Below are 19,933 nucleotides of genomic sequence, written 5' to 3' on the forward strand. Positions count from 1 at the left end.
TCGTTCCAACGTACCCCAATACTCTACTCATCCGGTCCGCGAGTATCACTCGTCGACATAAACCTACCACTATATTGGATGTTTTATATTTTTAAATTTATGCAGGTATTGACGACGCAAATTTGGTATTTAATAGTCGACAACATACTTGGCCACAAGTGCCTTATGCATAGACATGAATAATGGCTTGTAGTAGTTGCCTTCTCCTTCATAAAGCTATGTTCGGTTAATCCCCGAGAGCGAGGGATTGGACGAGATTTATTCCACACCTATTGTGGTGTGGAATTATTCCCCCTTAAACCCCTCCAATCCCCTTCAATCCCCTGCAAACCTAACGCCATGTTCCGTTTGGAGGGGATTGAAGGGAACTGAGGGGGGATAATTCCATACCACAATAGGGTGTGGAATAAATCCCCTCCAATCCCTCCCTCACAGGGATTAACCGAACAAGGGAATCCCCTCCAATCTTATTATGTGGGTGATCTGAACACTATCTTGCTACTGGGAGGATGAATATACCCAGATTACGTTCCTGGTAATCGGCAGGTGAGAGAGAATAACCTCTCAACTTTGCGAGGTAGAGAGGTTTAACTCCAGTCCGCAAACAATCGTGTATCTTGCCGCTGGTGAGGTTGAGGTGTGCATTGTCTTCATGAACTTCTTGGATAAGGGTCATAAGGCGACCAACGGTAGCTCTATCCAATAAGTAAAGGGACCTGCTCGAAGTAATCACACAGTTTCATGATGCCCTTGGAAGAAGGTGCTCAACCTGAAACGGAACCACGTCTACTTCATGAAGAATTTCAGGGAAAACGACGGGGATCTCTGCATCTACGACCTCGATGAACAGACGCTGGACATTGTTCGAGTTCATGATCGCGACTTGGATCTCAAGAGCACTAAACCATTCTGGATTGTACCTCCCTCACACTAGTTAAATACTAGTATACTATTCATCAATTAGGAGTAATTATATTGTGATATTAATGGAGCAATTTTAATTATCAGTTCAGGTATCTGAACATGAACAGTATGTGCTGAAAATGCTTCAAGCAGTAAAATTGTACGGTTAGACTTCAGGATATGGAGTTTGCAGCAGAGATGTACGTAGCTATGAAGCTGATCTTGCAAAATATAATCTCACCAAACCAATATGTCCACAATTACTGACTTATCTGATTACATCAACTTTCCCCCTTCAACCAAGAACCAAAAAAGCAGCACACTTTGCCACTGCCACACCCTGCCTACACACTCTATTATCATACTATCTCACACTAACCAAGCAAGTACAGGCAAAGAAGTTCCGAAGGGGGGACAATGGAAGAAATAAAGTGAAAAAAAAATGGCTAACAATATTCCAACAAGGGCATGCATTTCCTTGGCCACAAAACATTGACACAACCCAATATATCAGAAATGCATGGTACAAGGACCATATTGGCACCATATATGCATACCATTGACCTAATTAACCTCTAGTTCTTGTGATTGTGATACTGCCCTTTCCTCCTTCTGTATGAATCTTTGTCTTGTGGACTACAGGCTTCCCGGAAATAGCTGAAGTCTGATAGGAGAGCTGCTCCTCGTCGATCTTGTGCTTTATCTTGTATGGGGGCGGGGCGTGGATCCTCTGATTGATATCATGCAATGTGACATCACCATGAAAACCGCATGGCTTGATAAGCTCGAAAGGATAGACGACTGATGTTTTCACCTTTCTTGCTCTAATAATATTTTTTCCAGCTGTCAACCAAAGGATAACATATGAGTTTATGGATCATAAGGGGGCAGAAACATGGCAAATATGCTAGAATTGGGTATACCTTTCAGAGGTGTTGGTCGAGCTTGCACAGTGTTCTTCTGGACTGTGTTGCCCTGCTCCCGAGACGAAGAATTTTTGTGCACTGTAAAACAAAGTAGAGAACACACTCTAGTGTCATGCAACAAATAGAAGTACTGAAATTCTGGGAACAGAAGTTTGTTTACACTAACCGGAAAGATTGGCTTCTTCCATGGCCACAGCAGGACTACTCAAATGAACGGACATATCTTCAGGCGGGCATTGAGGCTCACTCTCTTGTGGTGAACAATCTACTAGCCATTCTTCTGGTAGTTCCTCTGTCCCATCACAGTTTAATAAACACTGATCACCTGGAGTCATCTCTAGAATTAAGAGTGGAGATAAATCAACCCAATCTAGCATAACAGACATGGTGGAGATATACCAGAGAAACCCAAATTCAATTGAAGATTTTCCGATAGTCCATCTGCTGCCATAGCACAATCCATCTACACATAACAAGAGTACAAGACTATCACATTGATGGATTTAAAACACCAAGTTAGTGTATTTGATCATTGCTTTGACAAGCCTTGCAACCCAGAAGTATTAATCTGTATTTAAATTCATTTTTCATGGACTTTTTCTAAAACGATTAGTGGACTTAACTTCATATTAGAACATTAGACTTGGTATATACCTCAACATTGTCTGAACAGAACTGCAGCATGCGTCTTCGTTTAGCTTGTAAAGTTTCCTTTCCTTCATCAAAATCCTTGACAATGATATCTGCATACATGTTCACATAAGGACATCAAACAAAAGCACCGCTTGGTATGCACCAAAAGGTGAGATAAGATAGAACTATTATTGATTTGTTTCGTTTGGAGATGGTGACCAAGATTACAAGTGTAATGCAATGTTCTAATTTCAAGTGATTGTTTAAATCAAGCCTCAGGAAGGCAAATAACAAGGAAAGATATTTGTCCAATGTTCAGTGTACACAGAAGATGGTATTATCTACAACTCTGCTTGTATATAGAAACACAACCAAATATGTGTGTCAATGATATTATTAGGAAGCAGAAGGGCATTAAAATTACTAAGTGGCAAATGTGTCTTAAGACTGATTGTAGAAACGTGCTAGGGACTTCAGAGATAAATGGTGGCAGCTATTTTTGACAGTGCAATATATTGGCGGTTAATGATAACTATGAAGTGTTGCATCATACATACAAGAAAAGAAATCCTTTACCTCCTATATCACAGAACTGAAAATCTATGTCTGTACAATGTTTTATTGGAGTTTGCTCATCAAACATGGTCCAAGCATCACCGGCATTCTGATTTGCTTCACTCCACAAACAGCTAGATGGATCTGCAGCTTCTTCTGAAATCAGACAAATTGTTCAGCACTATCCTTTTGCAGGGGGGAGCTGAAGGACATAACTACTGATGAAAAGTACGGTGCATACCAGCAAGCAAATCTTTCTGCAGATCATACTCCTGACTTTGCCATCCCCACATTTCACTGTACAATGTTCCACATTGAAGGCGCCGTTATGAATAATTACTCGAGTAAAAAAAGTTCTAAAAACGTCAAATAAATGAGTGGGATACAGAGCATATATCTTTGCACATCTTATGATTTAGAGGACTTTCAATGTCAACTAAAAAAATGCATCCAATGTTCAACTAAGACTGTTACACCTATGGAGTGCTGTATGAATCAGCAACCAACAATTACAAATAGCAAACGCAAAGCTTTCATCCTGTGAACCGCATTACAGGGGTTTTTGCTGTAGAACACAAGAATGTTCAGAAAACTCAGATTGCAGACTAGTGGAGGGCAAAGCTATGAGACAAAAGCTAAACATTGGCAATCTAAAAGATAAAAAAAGGAAATCTTTGATGTTGGGCAGGGATATCCAATCAAATGCCTAAACGAGAGCAAGTTAAAAGCACAAGAATGCTTTCATCACTAGCATTCCTTACAAAAATCATGAACAACCAGCCACTAGGGTTTAGCAGCAAAAGCAACCAAGTAACAACATTTAACTGCAACGAACTGAGACACAGTACACACCACAAAAAGAGCAAAAGATACAACAAAGCTTCCAACGAAAGAATTCCACGGGTACTTTCTCCCAGAATTCGAAGTCTCCTTTCCCGGCTCTTAACATCACATCACGCCATAAAGATTAGGAAGAAAAAAAGAAGGGCAGCAGAGTTGGTACTAATCCCGCTCCCCCAACCAACAACCGTACCAGAGAAAGCGAAATTAGGGATCAACGAGGACAAAAAACTAAAGCGAAGACAGAATCAAATCGACAAAAATCGCAATTCCATCCCCCTCCCAATCCACCAATCAAAAAACCACCGCCTTTCCCACCCGCGCAATCATCCCGAATCACGCGAAGCACCCCCAAAGAGCTCACCTCTGATCATCAATGGCGCCCCCGAATTCCATCCTCGCCGAGCAAGAACGCGAAGGGTTGGATCCAAGATTCGCGCTCTCCACTCACCCCGCCATGGACAGGTGTAAAGAGCAAGAAATCGGAGCAATCCGGACAGAGACGGGACGAGAGCAGCGGAGAGAGCGGAGAGGAAGAAGAAACTGGGAGATGGAGACCGGAGAGGAGGGAGTGGGCAGTGGGCAGTTTGCAGTTTCTTTCACCGCTCTCTCTCTCTCTGTGCATGTCTCTTTCTCACTCTGGACTCCGAGCCAGCAAAATGCTTAAACAAGTCCAAAAAACTTCTCCTTTTTTATCTCTCTCTCTCTCTCTCTCACCTCTCCATCTCCAATGTGACTGCACAAGGGCACGGAGACCGACAAAAAAACAAAACAAAAGGAGGAGTAGTACTCCAGTAGTGACAGATTGGATTATTAGATTATGACTAATCTAATTGCTACCCCGTTTAGATCAGATGGTCGTGACAGATTAACAGAGTGGTTAGAGGTTAAAGAAGCTGTTAAACAACTGCTTCACTGGAGTGGCTTGTGACAGAAGGAAGGAAGCGGGTCAAATTGCCCCACACACACACATGCTGGGTTAAATCCAAAGCTGCTTTATATAGAAACGTAAAGAAAAAGCCGGATTGAAACGTATATAAAAATTATCCGAAATTTTATTTTTGGACCTGATTTAATGATGGTGCGTAAATGGATGCTCGGCATTTTTGGTATGGTTGTGTATCTCGTCACAGGGACGTGCAAGATCTGTTAAATGTTTTTTTTATTAATGGCAAAAAAAACAAGCAAAATAGTTAATGCATTAACTGAGGGGGAAGCAGGACGAACGGGTAGATCGCTGCCATTGAATACGGGGACCTGAGGCTTCATGTGACCCGGAGCATTCAACCCTCACCTCATCCATTTGCTACAGTGCAGCCCCACTACCAGAGGCTGACATGTGGGGCACAGCCTGGGTGGCCCACATGTCAGAGAGATTTGCATTGTTAATCTGCTGTGTTAATTAAGCTTAATCTGGTGCTAGTAGAAAAGGTAGAAAATTACGGTGGCTAAAGACGAAAGCAAGGGGAGGTTAAGGGGGGGTGCACATGGGAGGATAATGGCGAGAAGAGTAAATTCTAAGAATGTCAGCTCTCTGATTTGTCAGATGAGATTAAAATTTAGGGGGGCTATATTAAAGATTAAGACGAGATAAAAAGGCGAGGTTAACATGGCGCACGATCCGTCTTAGCGGGATCCATCCACCGTGAATTCGTGATCCGCATGTTTTAGTTTTTGCAACTTGTGCAAGTCAACAAATCTAAAAAGCTTTAATGTGCAGGATTTGGATCTTGATCTCGCCCACTAATCACAGATCTGTTTGCAAGCGAGGTAACAGGACCATCGATCGTACCGTGGATCGATCGGCCGCGTGTTTGTCACGCCATCCCGGTCTCATGACCAAATGGTCTATATTAATAGATCAATAACTATCAGCTCTAAAAAGTTCCAGTTTGATTAATCCTAGTTGCAAAACAGATCTGTACAACAAATTCGTGCAGATTTATTCTCAGTAGCATTACCAACTGATGAGCCAGCGTTCAAGGATTCGTCTCATTAGCAGCATAATAAAGACGAAATACACTCGTTAGTGTATTCCCAACCCAATAATTAGGATGGTGTCCATATCATTAAATAAGTTACCACCTAGGATAAAACATAATGTGGCAAGTGAATAAATGAGGAAATAGAAAAAAACCATGTCTTGTATGAGACATGATTTCTATACAACATCCAAGACATCTCATAAGTAGCATTAAATTGAAGTATGAAATAGTGATGTTTGCATTGGAAGAGTTGTGTCTAGTACTAGTTTCTTGATGATATGAACTTTATGTAAACCATGTCTAGTGTTATGGGTTGGGACTGCCCTTAGAGCAAGTTTAATAATATAGCCAACTACTAGCTCTAATTTATCTATAACCAATCTAATAGCTCATTCATACAATAGTTACATAGTACACTATTAATATCTGGTCCCACCTGTCATACACACCCTGCGTCTTGAAGTCCGTGCTACAGCTGGCTATAAATCTGTAGCCCGCTGCCAATCTCTCTCCTTATTTATCTTTTTAAAATATGTTTAAAATATGTTTAAGGCTGGTTTATAGCCTGCTATTGTAACTGCTGTTAGTAAAGCGATGCTGAAACAAACAGAGATGATTGCAGTAGCAGGAAATATTCCCATGGTAACAGCGCGATAATCAGGGTGAAATCCAACAGTTAACACGTGCAGCGCACGAATTCCGAGGAGGCAGTAACACAAAAACTGACAGTCAATCTCCCGGCACTCAACGGACGAGCGTACACGGGACAGAACAGACGGTCAGCAAAGCAAAACAAAAGCATGCAGCTTCGAGGAGCTAAAAAACAATCAGCGTATCATCGGGAGTACCAGCAAAGGATGGATAAATTAGGCGATGGATTAACACACCAAAGTACCAAGTCTCGCTAAACAAAGCCACCCTAATGTCCTTCAGCTGGGGCACAGGACCAAACGATTCACAAGTTCTTTAGACTAGTTTCATGTCCTCTAGACTGACTGACTCTAACAAGGCAGAAAATAGTAATGCGGTTGCATTGTTGCAACAGCTTCATATGAGCTCTAGGCAGGCAGAGAGCCCCCAGTCTGGTGAAGCATGGCGTCAATCTCGTCGCCGTCTTCCATCTCGAGCTGAAATCAAACAGTTTGCAGTGGTAAAAAAGCATCAGCTATAGCACTGGGTTTTAGGGAAGGCAGTATTTGCATCAGCTCATTGTTTAGAGAAGGCAGTATGGTATATCACGCACCTGGTCAGGGGTCTGCTCAGCATTGAGCCTACGACCATCAAACAGGAAGGCAATAGATTTGATATCCACGGACTGGCGATCACAGTAGGCGTTCATCAGCTTCTTCAGTTGGGTTGATCTCTTGATACGAAAGAACACCTCGTTGCCATCCTACAGCACAAGGAATGATAAGGTTTTATGGCGCCAAAACATAAAATGCACTTTACTAACAAAAGAAAAAAAATCTGGCAACATCTCATCATCGCAAACAAATAAATGCATTGTTTTCAATTTGCAGCGTAGTGACTCAATTGATAAATGATTCAACTTCAAAGTTGATGCAAATTTATGAGTGATCTAAAACTTTTGAATTGAAGTATAATATCCTATTAGCACACAACCACAGACAAATGCATATTCTCAAATTCTTGCCATTATATTTTATCTGGACACTCAGAAATTGAGAATTGTCTGCAACTTATGATATGCATGCAACTAGCAAGTCTCCCCTTTATGAGTATTTAACACAAAAAAACTCAGCCCTGGTACATGAAAATGTCCTATAAGGCAGTATTTGAAAAAAACCATATTAACAATTCCAGACAGAAAATGCAACAGGCATACACAGATCAGATTTGCTCTGAATATCATTACAATTAACTAGCCAAAGGATGTGCATAGTTGTGTGCCTATGACTCAGATGTTCGAGAATGCCAGAGTCTAAATCGAGAATGCAACTAACTAGGGTTTAAACTAATTATGATCAATGCTGTATGAAGGAGATACTGAGCAATGAAACATCCCATTTGGCTTCAACAAATTGTTCTGTATCGCTGAACAAAAACTCCTTTCAGCCATTGCGAACTAAGAGAGTATGATACCCACCAGCATCAACTAAAACATCATAGGAACTGATAATCTGAATGAAAATTCAACTAAATTATCATGTATACTCGGAACAAAAAATCATAAGAGAGTACCATATCAAGGTTAACGCCTCAAACAAAATTACCAATGATCAAGAGTAAGTTGTATTGGACTGGAATTTTTACTGATGATAAACAACCCCTATGTGCTTAACCAATTCTCCCATCATGTAGGAGTACCTCGCTGCTAGAAACTCAAAGGTCGGCCATGCCCTAGCACAAATCGATCGATAATTCCTACGGCTAAAACTTCCTCTTCTACCCAAACTTATATCAAACAACGCCCAAATAGGGAATTGAAATTCCAACCTACAAACCCTAAGACCACATCACAACGCAATTCCGATCGCGATTTCGATCGCAAGAGCAGACGCCCCATAATCCCTACAAAGGAAGCGAACACATTCACATCTAGATAGAATCGACGCGATTCCGATCACGCAATCAACCCCGCCACGGGATCGCTCCATCCCAGGTGAAGGGGCAGGAGGAAAACGCACCTGTCCCTTGACCTTGAGGTTGATGTGGGCGCCGCCGCCCTCTCCCCCCGCCGGCTTCTTCTCATCCTCCCCCGCGGGCGACGACATCTTCACGGGAAGGAAGCGAGAGATTGATCCGATCCTAACCTAGCTCTCTCTCGAGAGAGGAAGAATTTTGGGGTTCGATGCGTCGCCGGAGAGGTTGGGGGAGGAGAAGTGGATAGCCAGCGGCGGAGAGGATCTTATATAGTGCGGCCGCGAAGTCCAAGAGTTCTCTCAGGTCGGCCTCGGTTTGCACGCGGGCTCTCGCATGTGGGCCGCGCCTCTGCGACTACCTGGGCCTCCTGCTACCTGGGCCGCCTGCCTAGTGGGCCCGCTGCCTTCTTGCGTCACTTCTACGCGCAGCAGGTCAAAAGGACGTGGGCCCCTAGGGCTGGCTCTTTTTGTTGGCAGAGGTTATCCACTTATCCTCTACTTTAATGTTTTTGCCTTTTTTTAAAATATAAATATATTCGCCTGTGACTATTGGTCATGTATCCATCCACTTTACAGTAACGTGTTGTAATATTCTCGATTTTTTTTGTTGTATGAAATTAAACTTTCATAAGTGTTGATAAACAACACAGATCAGCCAAATTGGATATCAACGGAGAGAATGACAGGTTTAAGGAATCGGTTTACACATAAAAAATGGGCTGATGCCCACAACATACCTCAATCTTATTCTCTAATCACTCATCTTTTGCTCTCCTTAAGCACAACAGACAGAACACAGCAGAGACGAGAAGCTCCTCATCAAGTTGCAGTTTTAACCATACCTTGAGGCTTCAGGTGTAGGATGCCAATGCTTTCATTGTTCCTCCTGCAGGTTCGATTATCTGACCACTCGCTGCACGATCGGAATATTACAAACAGAAAAGGTACAAGCTAGCAGTAAATCACTTAAAATGTGCTGTGCCACGAAACACACAGCAGAATGAACAGCAAATGATGCAAAAGAAAACATGCCAAGCACCAGCAACGATGGACATATTAGGGTATGGATAAACGAGTCATAACAGCCGAAGTACCAAAATATTTTTGCCAAACAAAGCTCTTCTAATGTCCTTCAGCTATGGCACAGGACCAAAGCCTCACAAGTTCTTTTAGGCTTCTTTTTTTTCATGTACTTCTAGATATTGAGCCTACTAAAGGCACAATTTTACGAGGCTGCAAGAACTCCTAAGCTTCTAGGCAGGCAGGCAGCCTCCAGTCTGGTGGAGCATGGCGTCGATCTCGTCCCCGTCTTCCATCTCGAGCTGAACAAGTTTGCAATGGTCATCAGTAATGGATTGGTGATGATTTGCTAGGCTCCGCAAATACTGAATTGAGTATGAAGAGAAGATAAGCTACGCACCTCGTCAGGGGTCTGCTCGCCACGGAGCCTACGACCATCAAATAGGAATGCAATAGCATTCATATCCACAGACTGACGGTCACAATAGGCGTTCATCAGCTTCTTCAGCTGCGTAGATCTCTTGATGCGGAAGAATACCTCGTTCCCATCCTACAGAACAAAGGAAATTGTTAACGAATCGAGCACAAAAAAACACAACTATTGTCAAATAATTTCTCATTCGAGAGTGCTGCATAACCAAAATATCATGTACAGAGGAAATTCTGATGCTCAAGGGGAAAAAAACAAAGGCATCTGAAGTTATGGTCTCTAGACTTGACTGTAACTTGTAAGATACGTATTTCTACTGTAAACTGATATATTTAACAAAGTACGCTCTCGATTGTGCCACACTTTTCAGGAAGCAAAAGATTAGCCCATTACTGAAAAATGCAGTACGACAACGTTCAGAACAATAGTTGCATGCAACAAAAACATACAATCTGTTGAAATGAATGAGCGAGTGATTCTTCCAACTATTGCTACAAATTCAATAGACCAGCATACACATTAGCATGAACAACAGAAGAGTTAGTGAAGGTAGTATTAACCATACAATCCCCACAGTTCATAAAACCCACAGTAAGTTTTTACAAGGAATACTGACCACATTTTTACAAGATATCATACAAGTTAAAGAATGGAAGATGGATACTAATTTGCAAACTCTAGCAGATTAAACGAGCAATACTGACCATATTTTTCATCTTGTTTGCTGAAAAGTTAGCATTTTTATGGCAAAAATCAAAAATCAAAATTTCAGTGTCCTCAGATTGCTGGCATCAAACCTGAGTTTATGTACCCTACACTAGCAGTGTTACTGAGTTAACATTATTGTCAAATCATCTAAAAGATGTTGCTGCAAACTTAGGATGAAAGTAATCCAAGCTCAAATCCTTCCATAAATAAAACCCTTATCCATAAACTCCGTGAGACTACCAAGCGCTGATGATGCTCATTCAACTAAATACGAATTCCCATTATAAATCCACAGGAAACTCATCACTCAACAACCTAACAAAAGATCGATTCATGCATAAATTGAACTTCACACTAGCATCAGCACAACATAAAACAAAACGTTCCCTATCTGGACGAATCAAGCAAAGTCAAACCATCGAACCAAGTGCTTGGTCGCAGCCACGCTAATAGCTCCGCAAAGCAATCCGAATCCATCGCCGAACATAACAACCGCCACTATATCGCTTGCGGGCTTACCAATCGAACCTAACCCTCAAATCTCAATTCTACAATCCATACATCCACTATGGAACAAACTTACTCCTATGTACTACTGGATAATAAGGCTACGAGTTTGAGAGCAAGAAGAGAGGCAGACCTGTCCCTTGACCTTGAGGTTGATGTGGGCGCCGCCGCCCTCTCCCCCCGCCGGCTTCTTGTCCTCCTCCCCGGCGGCCGACATCTCGCACGCTCGCTCGCTCGCACGCGCGGCCCGACGCTGGATCACGCTTGAGCTGTGGTGGCACTGGCGAGAGGAAGGAGACGACGACGACCCTGTGCTGGTGCTGGTGCACGGGCGGACGCGATGGCTCATATAGCGCGGCGTCTCAGAAGCGCATTTAATAAGTCGGCGTCACGTCCGGATCTATCCTGCGGGGGGGAACCCTGTGGGCCGCGCCGGATTGGCCGGCGGTGTCCGGGGCGCCGGATCGCGTGTGGCCCGCGGGCCTCGGGTGTGGGCCCCGCGTAACCCCCGCCGCGTACTTTGCACGCGGACCGGGTCAAGCCAAGCACCCCGCCCGTTTCTCCCTTTTTTAATGGAAAAAAAGTTGTGGTGTTTTTTTTTTGCTGCACAGAAATAATTTGGACTTTTTGGTTTCATCTTATCCAGCTCGTGTGAACACGTGTGGCTTTTCCTCCTCCTCGCACGAACGGGCGGTGGATTTGCCGCGAATATCTCGGCCACTTTTTACGAAATTTCGGTTCGAATTTAATATTCGCGAGCGAAGCGGGAAACAAAATGCAACACGAAAGGAATTTTTATCTTTTTTTTTCTCCGGTGAGAATAAACGGACCGAGCTCTTCGTGAAGTGGCCAGCTTGTATATATGGCCGTTCTTTTTGCTCGCAAGATGAACAATGGCATATCGCCCGACTCGTCGTCGTCACGGTGACGCCAGGATGGCCGTACGTCATATTGGTGTTGCTGGCCGCATCTCCACCGTTGATTTGGTCATTAGAAGTCGTGCATTTGTTTTACCGTTGCAGATAAGGGCGGTTTTGGTGCAGGTGCAGCTCATGCGGACGGAAATTTTGGTGTTAAGGTTAACTTGTAGGGAAGCGTGTTGTTTTTGGTTAAGCTGAAAAATGTAGCATCATGTTTTTAGCAAATCAGTTTTTATTTTAGATAGTGGATGGTGGTTATGCTGTTTCTGGTAGGCGTTAATTTTGTTTGTTATGATAAGTACTCCCTTCGTTTCGAAATCTTATTCAAAAACTTTTGTAAAATATGTAAAATTATATGCCTATATAAAAATATATTTAACAATGAACCAAATGATAGAAAAATAATTAATAATTACTTAAATTTTTTGAATAAAACGAACGGTCAAACATATGCTAAAAAGTCAACGGTGTCAAACATTTCGAAACAAAGGGAGTATGAAATGTCTATATATGCAATAATCTCAAACTCACGCGAGATCAATCACTCTGCATGGGCCCAGTCAGGAGTGGCTTTCGTTAGACTGCCGGTACTGATCATGGGCTTATGGACCAAGGCCTAGTATGCAGTTTAATCTGGCCCATCTTGCAGTTGGACTTATGGCCCAAGGCCTCGATGTACAGTTTAATCGGACCAGGTATGGCCTACCTGGCAGTGACCGTGTCCGACACCGACCTCGCGGCGACGCTTCTAGAAAAAAAAAAAAACCCTCTCGAAACCACAAGACACCACCAGAGAGAGTTCGCCGCGCTTCCGCGCGCCTCTCGATCGAGAGCAGCAGCAGCGATGCCGTCGCCGCGCCGGGCCGTGAATCTCCGGTGGTCTTCGTTGGAGACGGAGGTGGAGGCGGCGATCGCGGTGGAGGGCGGGTGCGGGGTGGACCTCGCGATGGTCGGCCGGGCGCTGGGGCTGGACCCGGCCACCGTCCGCCTCAACGGCTACTTCGTCAGCCGCGGGCGCGGCCACGTCTCCTCCGCCGTCACGTGGCGCGCGCTCCTCGACTTCTTCGCCGCGCGCGGGCTGCCCACGGGCGACGCCCCCGCCGCGCCCGTCGCCGTCCACGGCAAGCCCGCGCCTCCTCCTCCTCCTCCCCCGGTGTCAGGTATGCGCGCGCGCTTCTCCACGAACCGTTGGTTTTCGAATTTCGATTCATGCCACTACTACTGTTACGAGATAGAGAGAACGATTTGGCTGGAGGTTTGTGAGCTTGCTGGTTTTGTGGCATCGATTCATGTGTTTGCATAGATGGAAGTTGTATTGTAAAGTGCAGGAGTCAAGTGGGGTGCCTGATAATTTTGGGTAAATTTTTTTAGGAATTCTGGTACTCTGGTCTCTGGAGCATGCATATTGTAGAATGCAGATAGAAGTTGACACACTGTCACACTTCATTCTGGAATTTGGAGTGCCAATAGCTTATTTCTGATTCTCATTTTTGTAGTCTTATGAAGAGTATGAACAATAGGACTGTAATCTATTTTCAACTCTCTTTTTCTATAGTGAATTGCAGGAACTGCCTGCCTGTCCCCTCGAAAAAAATTGGGCTACTTGGTTTTTTTAGGCTGATTTATATATCACCAAATAATATTGAGGTATGAAAGGCTGGTGCTGATATGGTTGAGCCGTTGAGTACTAGACAGAAGAAAAAGCAGAGTTCACAGTATTTCCTCACTTTCTGTTGAAGTTTGCTGTATTGCAGAGTTAAGTATGCTAGGCTTGAACAAATTTGAGTCAACTTGATAAAGACTACAATGTAAAATTTATATGGCATTTTCCCAGTGCTTCAGTTTCCTGAAAACAAGTCAAGTTTCAATTCCTTATTCATTTTTTTTCTTAGCACAAGAATATTCAGTGATATCTTATCCACTTAATTCTAGAAGAATGCCTTTGCATTGTATTGAAGTTCATTTCAAAAAATAGAGTCTAACCCTGCAAAATATGCTTCTCTTCAGATTGTACAATCAATGTTTGCCCAAAGCGGAAATTTGGGTTGGTTTCAGATTGTACAACCGAGATCTGTCCAAAGCGAAAATTTGGGTTGGTTTCAGATTTTACAACCGAGGTCTGCCCAAAGCGAAAATTCGGGTTGGCTTCAGATTGTACAACAGAGGTCTGCCCAAAGAGAAAATTTGGGTTGGTTTCAGATTGTACAACCGAGGTCTGCCCAAAGCGAAAATTTGGGTTGTATGCTGGAAAAAGTCTTAAGAAGAGCAAGAATTCCGAAGATGGAGTTCTGTCTAGAACTGGGGCTGATATACTTAGCGATGAAATCACCCTTGGTTTGAAGAGAAGACTAAAATTGGATGACGCCAATCCAGCTAAGAAGATGAAGCAAATAGAATGCAACACAGGTTAGTGACAAAGCTCTCTACTATCAGATAGTAACATTTTCTCATCTTCAAATATGACCATTGATCAAAATGTTTCCTAACTTGCTCCTACATTGCATGGTCAATCAATGGAGCAGAAACACAGCAGCCGGTTAAGTTCTCCTGCAGCTTCATCAACGGGCACGGAAAGCGGTCACGGGACGAGGAGATGATTACCTCATTCTCATGCAAAAGAGTTAGATGACTGGAAATCTTTCTGGAATGATCGAGGCTACTTGAAGCTGTGGTCATGAATTGATATGTCAAGTAAGCTTGCTGCGGTTGTTGTATAATGAAGTACTGTGTATTTTCCATGTACATCCTTCTGTCTGATATGATCCCGAACTGCAAATGTGTTCTCTGTGAGAAAAGTAGACCCTGGTTTTAGAATGTTGTAAATCATACTTCCATCACCATAGTTCCAGAAATTGTCAATGGTTAATTTGGCAGTTTATGGCACTAGGACAAATTACTCTCATTTGTTTTTAGCATATCTGTGCATAGTTCATTCAATCCAAGATAGAGAAACTGCTGAATTGCAGCATAGAATTTGCGGTTGTTCTCGTGTTCGTATATGTACCGACCGCAAATTTTTCTAACAATGTATCTGAGCTCAAGGTTGCTCAAGGGTTGAGCCTTGGGTGCGTGATATCACTGGCATGGACAATGGTGGAGCCAGAAATATAAACCTATGAGATCAATTACTAGTTATTTGTATTTAAGTGGGGTTATTTCTTTATGGGGAGTGATTTGTATTTAAGTGGGGTCATTTCTTCTTTATGGGACAATTTGAACCATGTCACACAAATTTTGTAAAATTTGTGATATGTCACCCTGACCCACATGTCATTGACTCATGTGGGTCTTACATGTCATTGAGATACGAGTGGCATATCTCAAATTTTACAAATATAGAGTGGCATGGTTCCAACAAACCCCTTTCTTTATTATTTTTATTTATACATGAAAATCAAGTTTTATAGGGTTGTTTTTTAAAAAGCCGTGGAATCAGCCAACCCTACAAATTATACATGGATCCGCCACTGGGCATGGACGTTTGGAGGGAATTGAGATCCAATGCAGTCATAATAACGACGGTAACTTTAGCAGTGAGAGCACATTATAACCGTTGGATCAATGCAGCCACCAGCTTGGATTTGCTCTCCCACCCTACCGCACACTAGACGCTGCAGGAGAAATTTGCTACTTCGTACAGTAATTCGTGAACAGTAAACGCTACAGGAGAAATTTGCTACTTCGTACAGTAATTCGTGAACAGTATTTTTCTGATGACCTGAGCCGCTGGTTTTTGATCCATCTGCTAAAGTTGAAGTAATAGTAACAACTGCACTGGATCTCAATCCGTTTGGAGGGTCTTGTACTGCACTCATTGTCCTCATGTCCAGGTGGAACAATCAATCAACAAAGATAAACAGCATCTCTTGCTATTGAGTATTTACAACAAAGTAAGAATAAAACTAGAAAAAAGTTTAAAATAACACTCCAACTACAACAAAGTGGCAGGCTGGCAGCTAACAGGTCAGTCTACGTGCAACCAACTTGAGCATAATCTCCTTTGGAGTTCATACAATACCAAGCTAAACTCTGAGGCTAATCTCAAACTGAACAAACTTCACTTCTTCAAAAGATACAACAGGACAAGTATTGCGCCACCTTACATCCAAGAAATTTCATGCTTCAATCTTGTCACCGATAACAATGGATTTTATCTCTTCCACAAAATGATCCTTCCAGTCAGAAAGAGAGGCAAACGGGAGCAAGCCAGTCAAGGCTGGAAGAATAAGCCCCACCGCAGCATAAAACAAGCACCGGCGAACCCAGTATGGTAACCAGACAACTTGCTCTCTGTGAGATACTGAAATAGGTCCATGTAGAACGTGGTATAAAAGAGATGGAAAAAGATTTCCAAGTAAGTGGATAGAACAAAGAACCTCCCAGTACATGAGCCAAGTGTTTCCATCGCCACCTAGTGTATTGGTACAAAACCTTCCAGCAAAGCCGCAGATAATTCCCAGCAAAATGAGATTGAATGTTATAGGCATATTTGACCCAGTAGTTGAGGAACGCTGAAATGCTAACCAAGCAATTGCCAGGATCATTAGTATGCCAAAGCACATACGTGTTACGGCAATTACATGACACCTGAGAAAAAGAAACCCAGAACTGAAGTTCGACACTGAATTTGGCATCCACCATGACTTAGATCCCTGAAAGAGACAGGGTGGGAAAAAAACAGCTTCCGATTACTAAAGAGACACGATAAGTGAAAACTACTCAGTGATAACAGATGTACTACATAAACATACCTTTGATGTGGCAGAACAAGCTGACGTAACATCCGTTATCCTTTGATACGAATAAATATAAGTTCCATATCCAAAGCACGCTGACATAACTATCACAGCACTAACAAGAAAATCTATTAGCGTCCTAAGGATTTCTGCGTCTCTTGTCTCCTGCATGCGAGTCTTGAATTTCTCTCCTTTGAAGGAAGCTTTCTGAAATCCGAAAGATAGCTTAATCTTCTCTAACATGTGTGAATGGGAACTAAGAGCTAACTGTGACTGTTTGAGTTGCAACTTTCTCATGGTAAGCCCTATTTCAAATTCCTTGAGTTCGTTCGAGCGATCAATGGCATTAAGAATGCGATTATCAGCTTCAGGAGAGGATCTGCTATGCCGAAGATGCGTTAACTGCTGATTGTCACTGGCAAAGAGAACTAGTTGACTTTCCACTGTGTTCACAAGGTCATGCTCTATTCTGTTTGTCTGATTTTGCAAATCAGATGAGCTCAAGCTGTCCACAGCCACAGAATCATCATGTTTAAAAGAACATTCAGGAATATGACTTCTCTCATTCACAGGTATTTCATTAACAAGATGAAGCGTCCTAAAAGTGCTGCTGAAAGATTTTTCGAAATTTTTGATGAAACTGTTGGAACTGTCACCATATATCTACAGAAACGATAATTAAAGGATATTACAATGAATACTAAGAGACAATGAGAACTGAATAATAGTGGTAGCCGGGCTTACATTTGTCAGAGATTCCTTGACTGCTGATGTACAGATCTACACTCAAACCCAATTTCAGACCATCAATTTGTGGGTTTATGGATAACAGAGTTCATAAATCAAATTAGAAAGCACGTACCTTGGAGAGGAAATCAGGATGTAATCTTTGTCCTGAAATATTCTTTGTATTTATAACCTGCGGTCAACGAAAGCAGCTCCTTGTTACCTGAACAATAAGGGCATAGGGCTAAACCGGTGTACAAACATGTTTATTTATAATTACTAATGCAAATGTCCAGATGTACGCAGGTGAATATTAGATAGACTTTGCACATGCATATGCATCTGTGTTCAAAATGCTGCTATAGTGCAAGCTTTCGGATGAAGAGATGCTGAACTGTGACTAATTTAATGTCCAATGACAGGATGACGGGGTAGTATTATCGAAATGACTATTTAATTTCATGTCCACTATAAGTATGGAAATGAAGAATAATAGTAGCAATGAAGTTGAATTTTGCAATAAGACGGTAAATGCCACACTACTTATTTGACAAAAGTACAAGGCTTGCATAACCCATAAAGCCACAACATTGTCAAGCCCAATTTCTCTGCTGTCTTATTCATAATCATTCCTTGTTCTCATCATTTTGCATCCTAGTTTTTCCCCTTATTTGTGAAAAATCTGAGCATATAGCTGTGAACTAAAATGACTTTTTTTTATTTTGGCTCAATGACATTTCCATTGAGGGAAGTATAGCACAAAGAATTTCCTCGGCCCCAAGCTGCCGCGTCTAACGTTCCATTTCCCATTCTAAGCTACCATCCAGAGCACGCAACCTCTCAGATTACCGTGTTCGTGAGACGCTAGCAACAGAATCTACACGCAATATGCTAGTACATTTGATGGCACGAACATCGCAGAGAGGATCACGAACAGCGCCAAGGAAGAAAAAAGTACTAGTACTACTACTTTCTTCAGGGTTTGCCTATAAGGAAATCCACCCGCCATGACGCACCTGCGCGAGGACGGCGGCGAAGGACATTCCGAGAGGCAGCGCGAGATCCTCCTGCACGGCGCCACCGCCCCCATCGCCCGGGGCGCGCTCGGCCTCCACAGGCTGCCGCCCCCGCCGTCGCAGCATCCGGAGCCGGACCCCCTTACGCTGCCGATGGCGAGCGTTCCTCGAAGAAGCAGGCGAGCCGGACAACGACGCCTCCGCGGCCGACGCCGCCGCCGCCGCCATCGTCGCCGACGAGGAGGAGGAGGAGGACGCCGCCGCGGCGTCCATCTCGCGGGAGAGAGAGAAAGCGCCGCGTGAGATTTGGGGGAAGAAAGCCTCGTGTCGCCTTTGTAATGGAAAAACGGAGGGTGTGAACGGGAAATGGAACGGAACGGAAACGGAAGGAGGAGGAGGCGAAGCGACGTCGTGAGTGTGAACGTGAACGGTTTGGGCCGGAATTAGACGTTGTGACTGTGAGGCGGTTTGGTGGGACCGACCGAACGGAATAAGTTCACCGGAGGTCCCTCAAATTGACACCGAGATTTTTTAAGGTCACTAAACTAGAATACCGGCAGTATTGACTCAGTTTTTGCCCGGTTTTGCTGACGTGTCGCGCTGTGGGACCCACTGGTCAGTCCGCCGTTGGGGAGTTAATAGACGGGGTTAAAGGCTCTGTCCTCGCCGTTTCCAGGCGTTGGCGCGACATTTTCCTCTTCTCGAGCTGAAACCCTAGCTTAGGGCGGCGGAAGCGGCGGTGGCGGCGGGGGCGACAAGAGGAGGTGAGGCTAGGTGATGGCGAGTTATTGCAGTGACCGGTCGTCGGGGTCGTCGCATCCCAGCAGTCGTGCTCCCATCCCGGCGCGAGTTGGGCCCTATGATTATCAGCTGGCGGTGATGTGCCGGTGTGGTGCGAAGGCGGTGCGGTGGATTTCCTAGAGCGTGGACAACCCTGGTCGACGGTACTACCGATGCCGCAATCGGGTGAGTGATTCAGATTTCGTTTGCTTGCTTGTTTTTTTGTTTGAGCTGGCAGTATGGTTGGGTGATTTGGGATGTAATGTTTTCAGGGCGCCGGCTGCGATTTTTTTGACTGGTATGAGCCCGCAACAAGCAGTTTTTTGAGGGAGCTGTTGAACGATCTTCGTGAAGCCGTGTTATCGCTAAGAAGGGAGAAGAATGAGCTGCAACGTTGTGTTGAAGAACTGAGGCCAAAGGTAGAAGAGCGGTGCCTAGAATTAGGGGTAGCAATGAATGAAGTGGCACAATTGAGGCTTGTGGCAGCTGAGAATGAAGCTAACATGGCTGCTATGAGAGCAAGTAACAGTAGGCTAGAGAAACAGAGAGTTTGGCTTGTACTGATGTTGTTGGGATGCATGTTTGTGTTGTTTGATGTGATTTCAGTTCAGATGTGAGGTGCAATGTGTTAATCTATGTGTCAAA

At 43.6% G+C, this 19,933-nt stretch overlaps 5 protein-coding genes across 6 annotated transcripts; 1 reads left to right on the plus strand and 4 right to left on the minus strand.

The window, feature by feature from the left end:
- Positions 1-1,104: 1,104 nt before the first annotated feature.
- On the minus strand, positions 1,105-4,522 carry LOC4324358 (protein XRI1). Of its 2 annotated transcripts, none has more exons than XM_015767103.3 (8): positions 4,222-4,522; positions 3,259-3,314; positions 3,039-3,173; positions 2,484-2,572; positions 2,229-2,292; positions 1,996-2,121; positions 1,827-1,907; positions 1,105-1,746 (listed from the first exon to the last, which is right to left on the minus strand). In XM_015767103.3, the coding sequence occupies exons 1-8, from the start codon at positions 4,251-4,253 to the stop codon at positions 1,472-1,474; spliced, it is 858 nt and encodes a 285-aa protein (XP_015622589.1). In that variant the 5' UTR covers positions 4,254-4,522; the 3' UTR covers positions 1,105-1,471. The 2 variants fall into 2 exon arrangements, with proteins under 2 accessions (XP_015622589.1, XP_015622581.1); XM_015767095.3 differs by having other exon boundaries at positions 1,996-2,154.
- A 1,978-nt stretch (positions 4,523-6,500) lies between these two features.
- LOC4324359 (small ubiquitin-related modifier 1-like) lies at positions 6,501-8,685 on the minus strand. Its single transcript, NM_001406112.1, has 3 exons — positions 8,491-8,685; positions 7,086-7,235; positions 6,501-6,969 (listed from the first exon to the last, which is right to left on the minus strand). Exons 1-3 carry the CDS (start codon positions 8,575-8,577, stop codon positions 6,901-6,903), a joined length of 306 nt encoding a protein of 101 aa, NP_001393041.1. The 5' UTR covers positions 8,578-8,685; the 3' UTR covers positions 6,501-6,900.
- Positions 8,686-9,373: 688 nt separating this feature from the next.
- LOC4324360 (small ubiquitin-related modifier 1-like) lies at positions 9,374-11,453 on the minus strand. Its single transcript, NM_001406111.1, has 3 exons — positions 11,244-11,453; positions 9,866-10,015; positions 9,374-9,767 (listed from the first exon to the last, which is right to left on the minus strand). Exons 1-3 carry the CDS (start codon positions 11,325-11,327, stop codon positions 9,699-9,701), a joined length of 303 nt encoding a protein of 100 aa, NP_001393040.1. The 5' UTR covers positions 11,328-11,453; the 3' UTR covers positions 9,374-9,698.
- A 1,384-nt stretch (positions 11,454-12,837) lies between these two features.
- On the plus strand, positions 12,838-15,211 carry LOC107280547 (uncharacterized). The gene is made up of 3 exons (XM_015778789.3): positions 12,838-13,190; positions 14,038-14,436; positions 14,553-15,211. Exons 1-3 carry the CDS (start codon positions 12,875-12,877, stop codon positions 14,657-14,659), a joined length of 822 nt encoding a protein of 273 aa, XP_015634275.1. The 5' UTR covers positions 12,838-12,874; the 3' UTR covers positions 14,660-15,211.
- Positions 15,212-15,805: 594 nt separating this feature from the next.
- Positions 15,806-18,869, minus strand: LOC4324361 (protein CPR-5). Its single transcript, XM_015787549.3, has 5 exons — positions 18,509-18,869; positions 17,629-17,685; positions 17,511-17,546; positions 16,782-17,429; positions 15,806-16,682 (listed from the first exon to the last, which is right to left on the minus strand). Exons 1-5 carry the CDS (start codon positions 18,779-18,781, stop codon positions 16,146-16,148), a joined length of 1,551 nt encoding a protein of 516 aa, XP_015643035.1. The 5' UTR covers positions 18,782-18,869; the 3' UTR covers positions 15,806-16,145.
- Between the last annotated feature and the right edge of the window lie 1,064 nt (positions 18,870-19,933).

Source organism: Oryza sativa, chromosome 1, assembly GCF_034140825.1.
Source record: "Oryza sativa Japonica Group chromosome 1, ASM3414082v1".
Lineage (NCBI taxonomy): Eukaryota > Viridiplantae > Streptophyta > Magnoliopsida > Poales > Poaceae > Oryza > Oryza sativa.

Coding starts and splice junctions, on each gene's coding strand:
- LOC4324358 (XM_015767095.3), bottom strand. CDS start 4,253: ATGGAATTCGGGGGCGCCATTGATGATCAGAG. Junction 2,573..3,038: donor TCAGTTCTGTGATATAGGAG/GTAAAGGATTTC, acceptor ACATGTATGCAG/ATATCATTGTCAAGGATTTT. Junction 2,155..2,228: donor ATTGAATTTGGGTTTCTCTG/GTATATCTCCAC, acceptor AGATGACTCCAG/GTGATCAGTGTTTATTAAAC.
- LOC4324361 (XM_015787549.3), bottom strand. CDS start 18,781: ATGGACGCCGCGGCGGCGTCCTCCTCCTCCTCCTCGTCGGCGACGATG. Junction 17,547..17,628: donor ATCCTGATTTCCTCTCCAAG/GTACGTGCTTTC, acceptor GTTTGAGTGTAG/ATCTGTACATCAGCAGTCAA. Junction 17,430..17,510: donor TCAAGGAATCTCTGACAAAT/GTAAGCCCGGCT, acceptor TCGTTTCTGTAG/ATATATGGTGACAGTTCCAA.
- LOC4324359 (NM_001406112.1), bottom strand. CDS start 8,577: ATGTCGTCGCCCGCGGGGGAGGATGAGAAGAAGCCGGCGGGGGGAGAG. Junction 7,236..8,490: donor ACCTCAAGGTCAAGGGACAG/GTGCGTTTTCCT, acceptor CTTGTGCTGTAG/GATGGCAACGAGGTGTTCTT. Junction 6,970..7,085: donor CTGAGCAGACCCCTGACCAG/GTGCGTGATATA, acceptor GTTTGATTTCAG/CTCGAGATGGAAGACGGCGA.
- LOC107280547 (XM_015778789.3), top strand. CDS start 12,875: ATGCCGTCGCCGCGCCGGGCCGTGAATCTCCGGTGGTCTTCGTTGGAG. Junction 13,191..14,037: donor TCCTCCTCCCCCGGTGTCAG/GTATGCGCGCGC, acceptor GCTTCTCTTCAG/ATTGTACAATCAATGTTTGC. Junction 14,437..14,552: donor GCAAATAGAATGCAACACAG/GTTAGTGACAAA, acceptor TCAATGGAGCAG/AAACACAGCAGCCGGTTAAG.
- LOC4324360 (NM_001406111.1), bottom strand. CDS start 11,327: ATGTCGGCCGCCGGGGAGGAGGACAAGAAGCCGGCGGGGGGAGAGGGC. Junction 10,016..11,243: donor ACCTCAAGGTCAAGGGACAG/GTCTGCCTCTCT, acceptor TTTGTTCTGTAG/GATGGGAACGAGGTATTCTT. Junction 9,768..9,865: donor GCGAGCAGACCCCTGACGAG/GTGCGTAGCTTA, acceptor AAACTTGTTCAG/CTCGAGATGGAAGACGGGGA.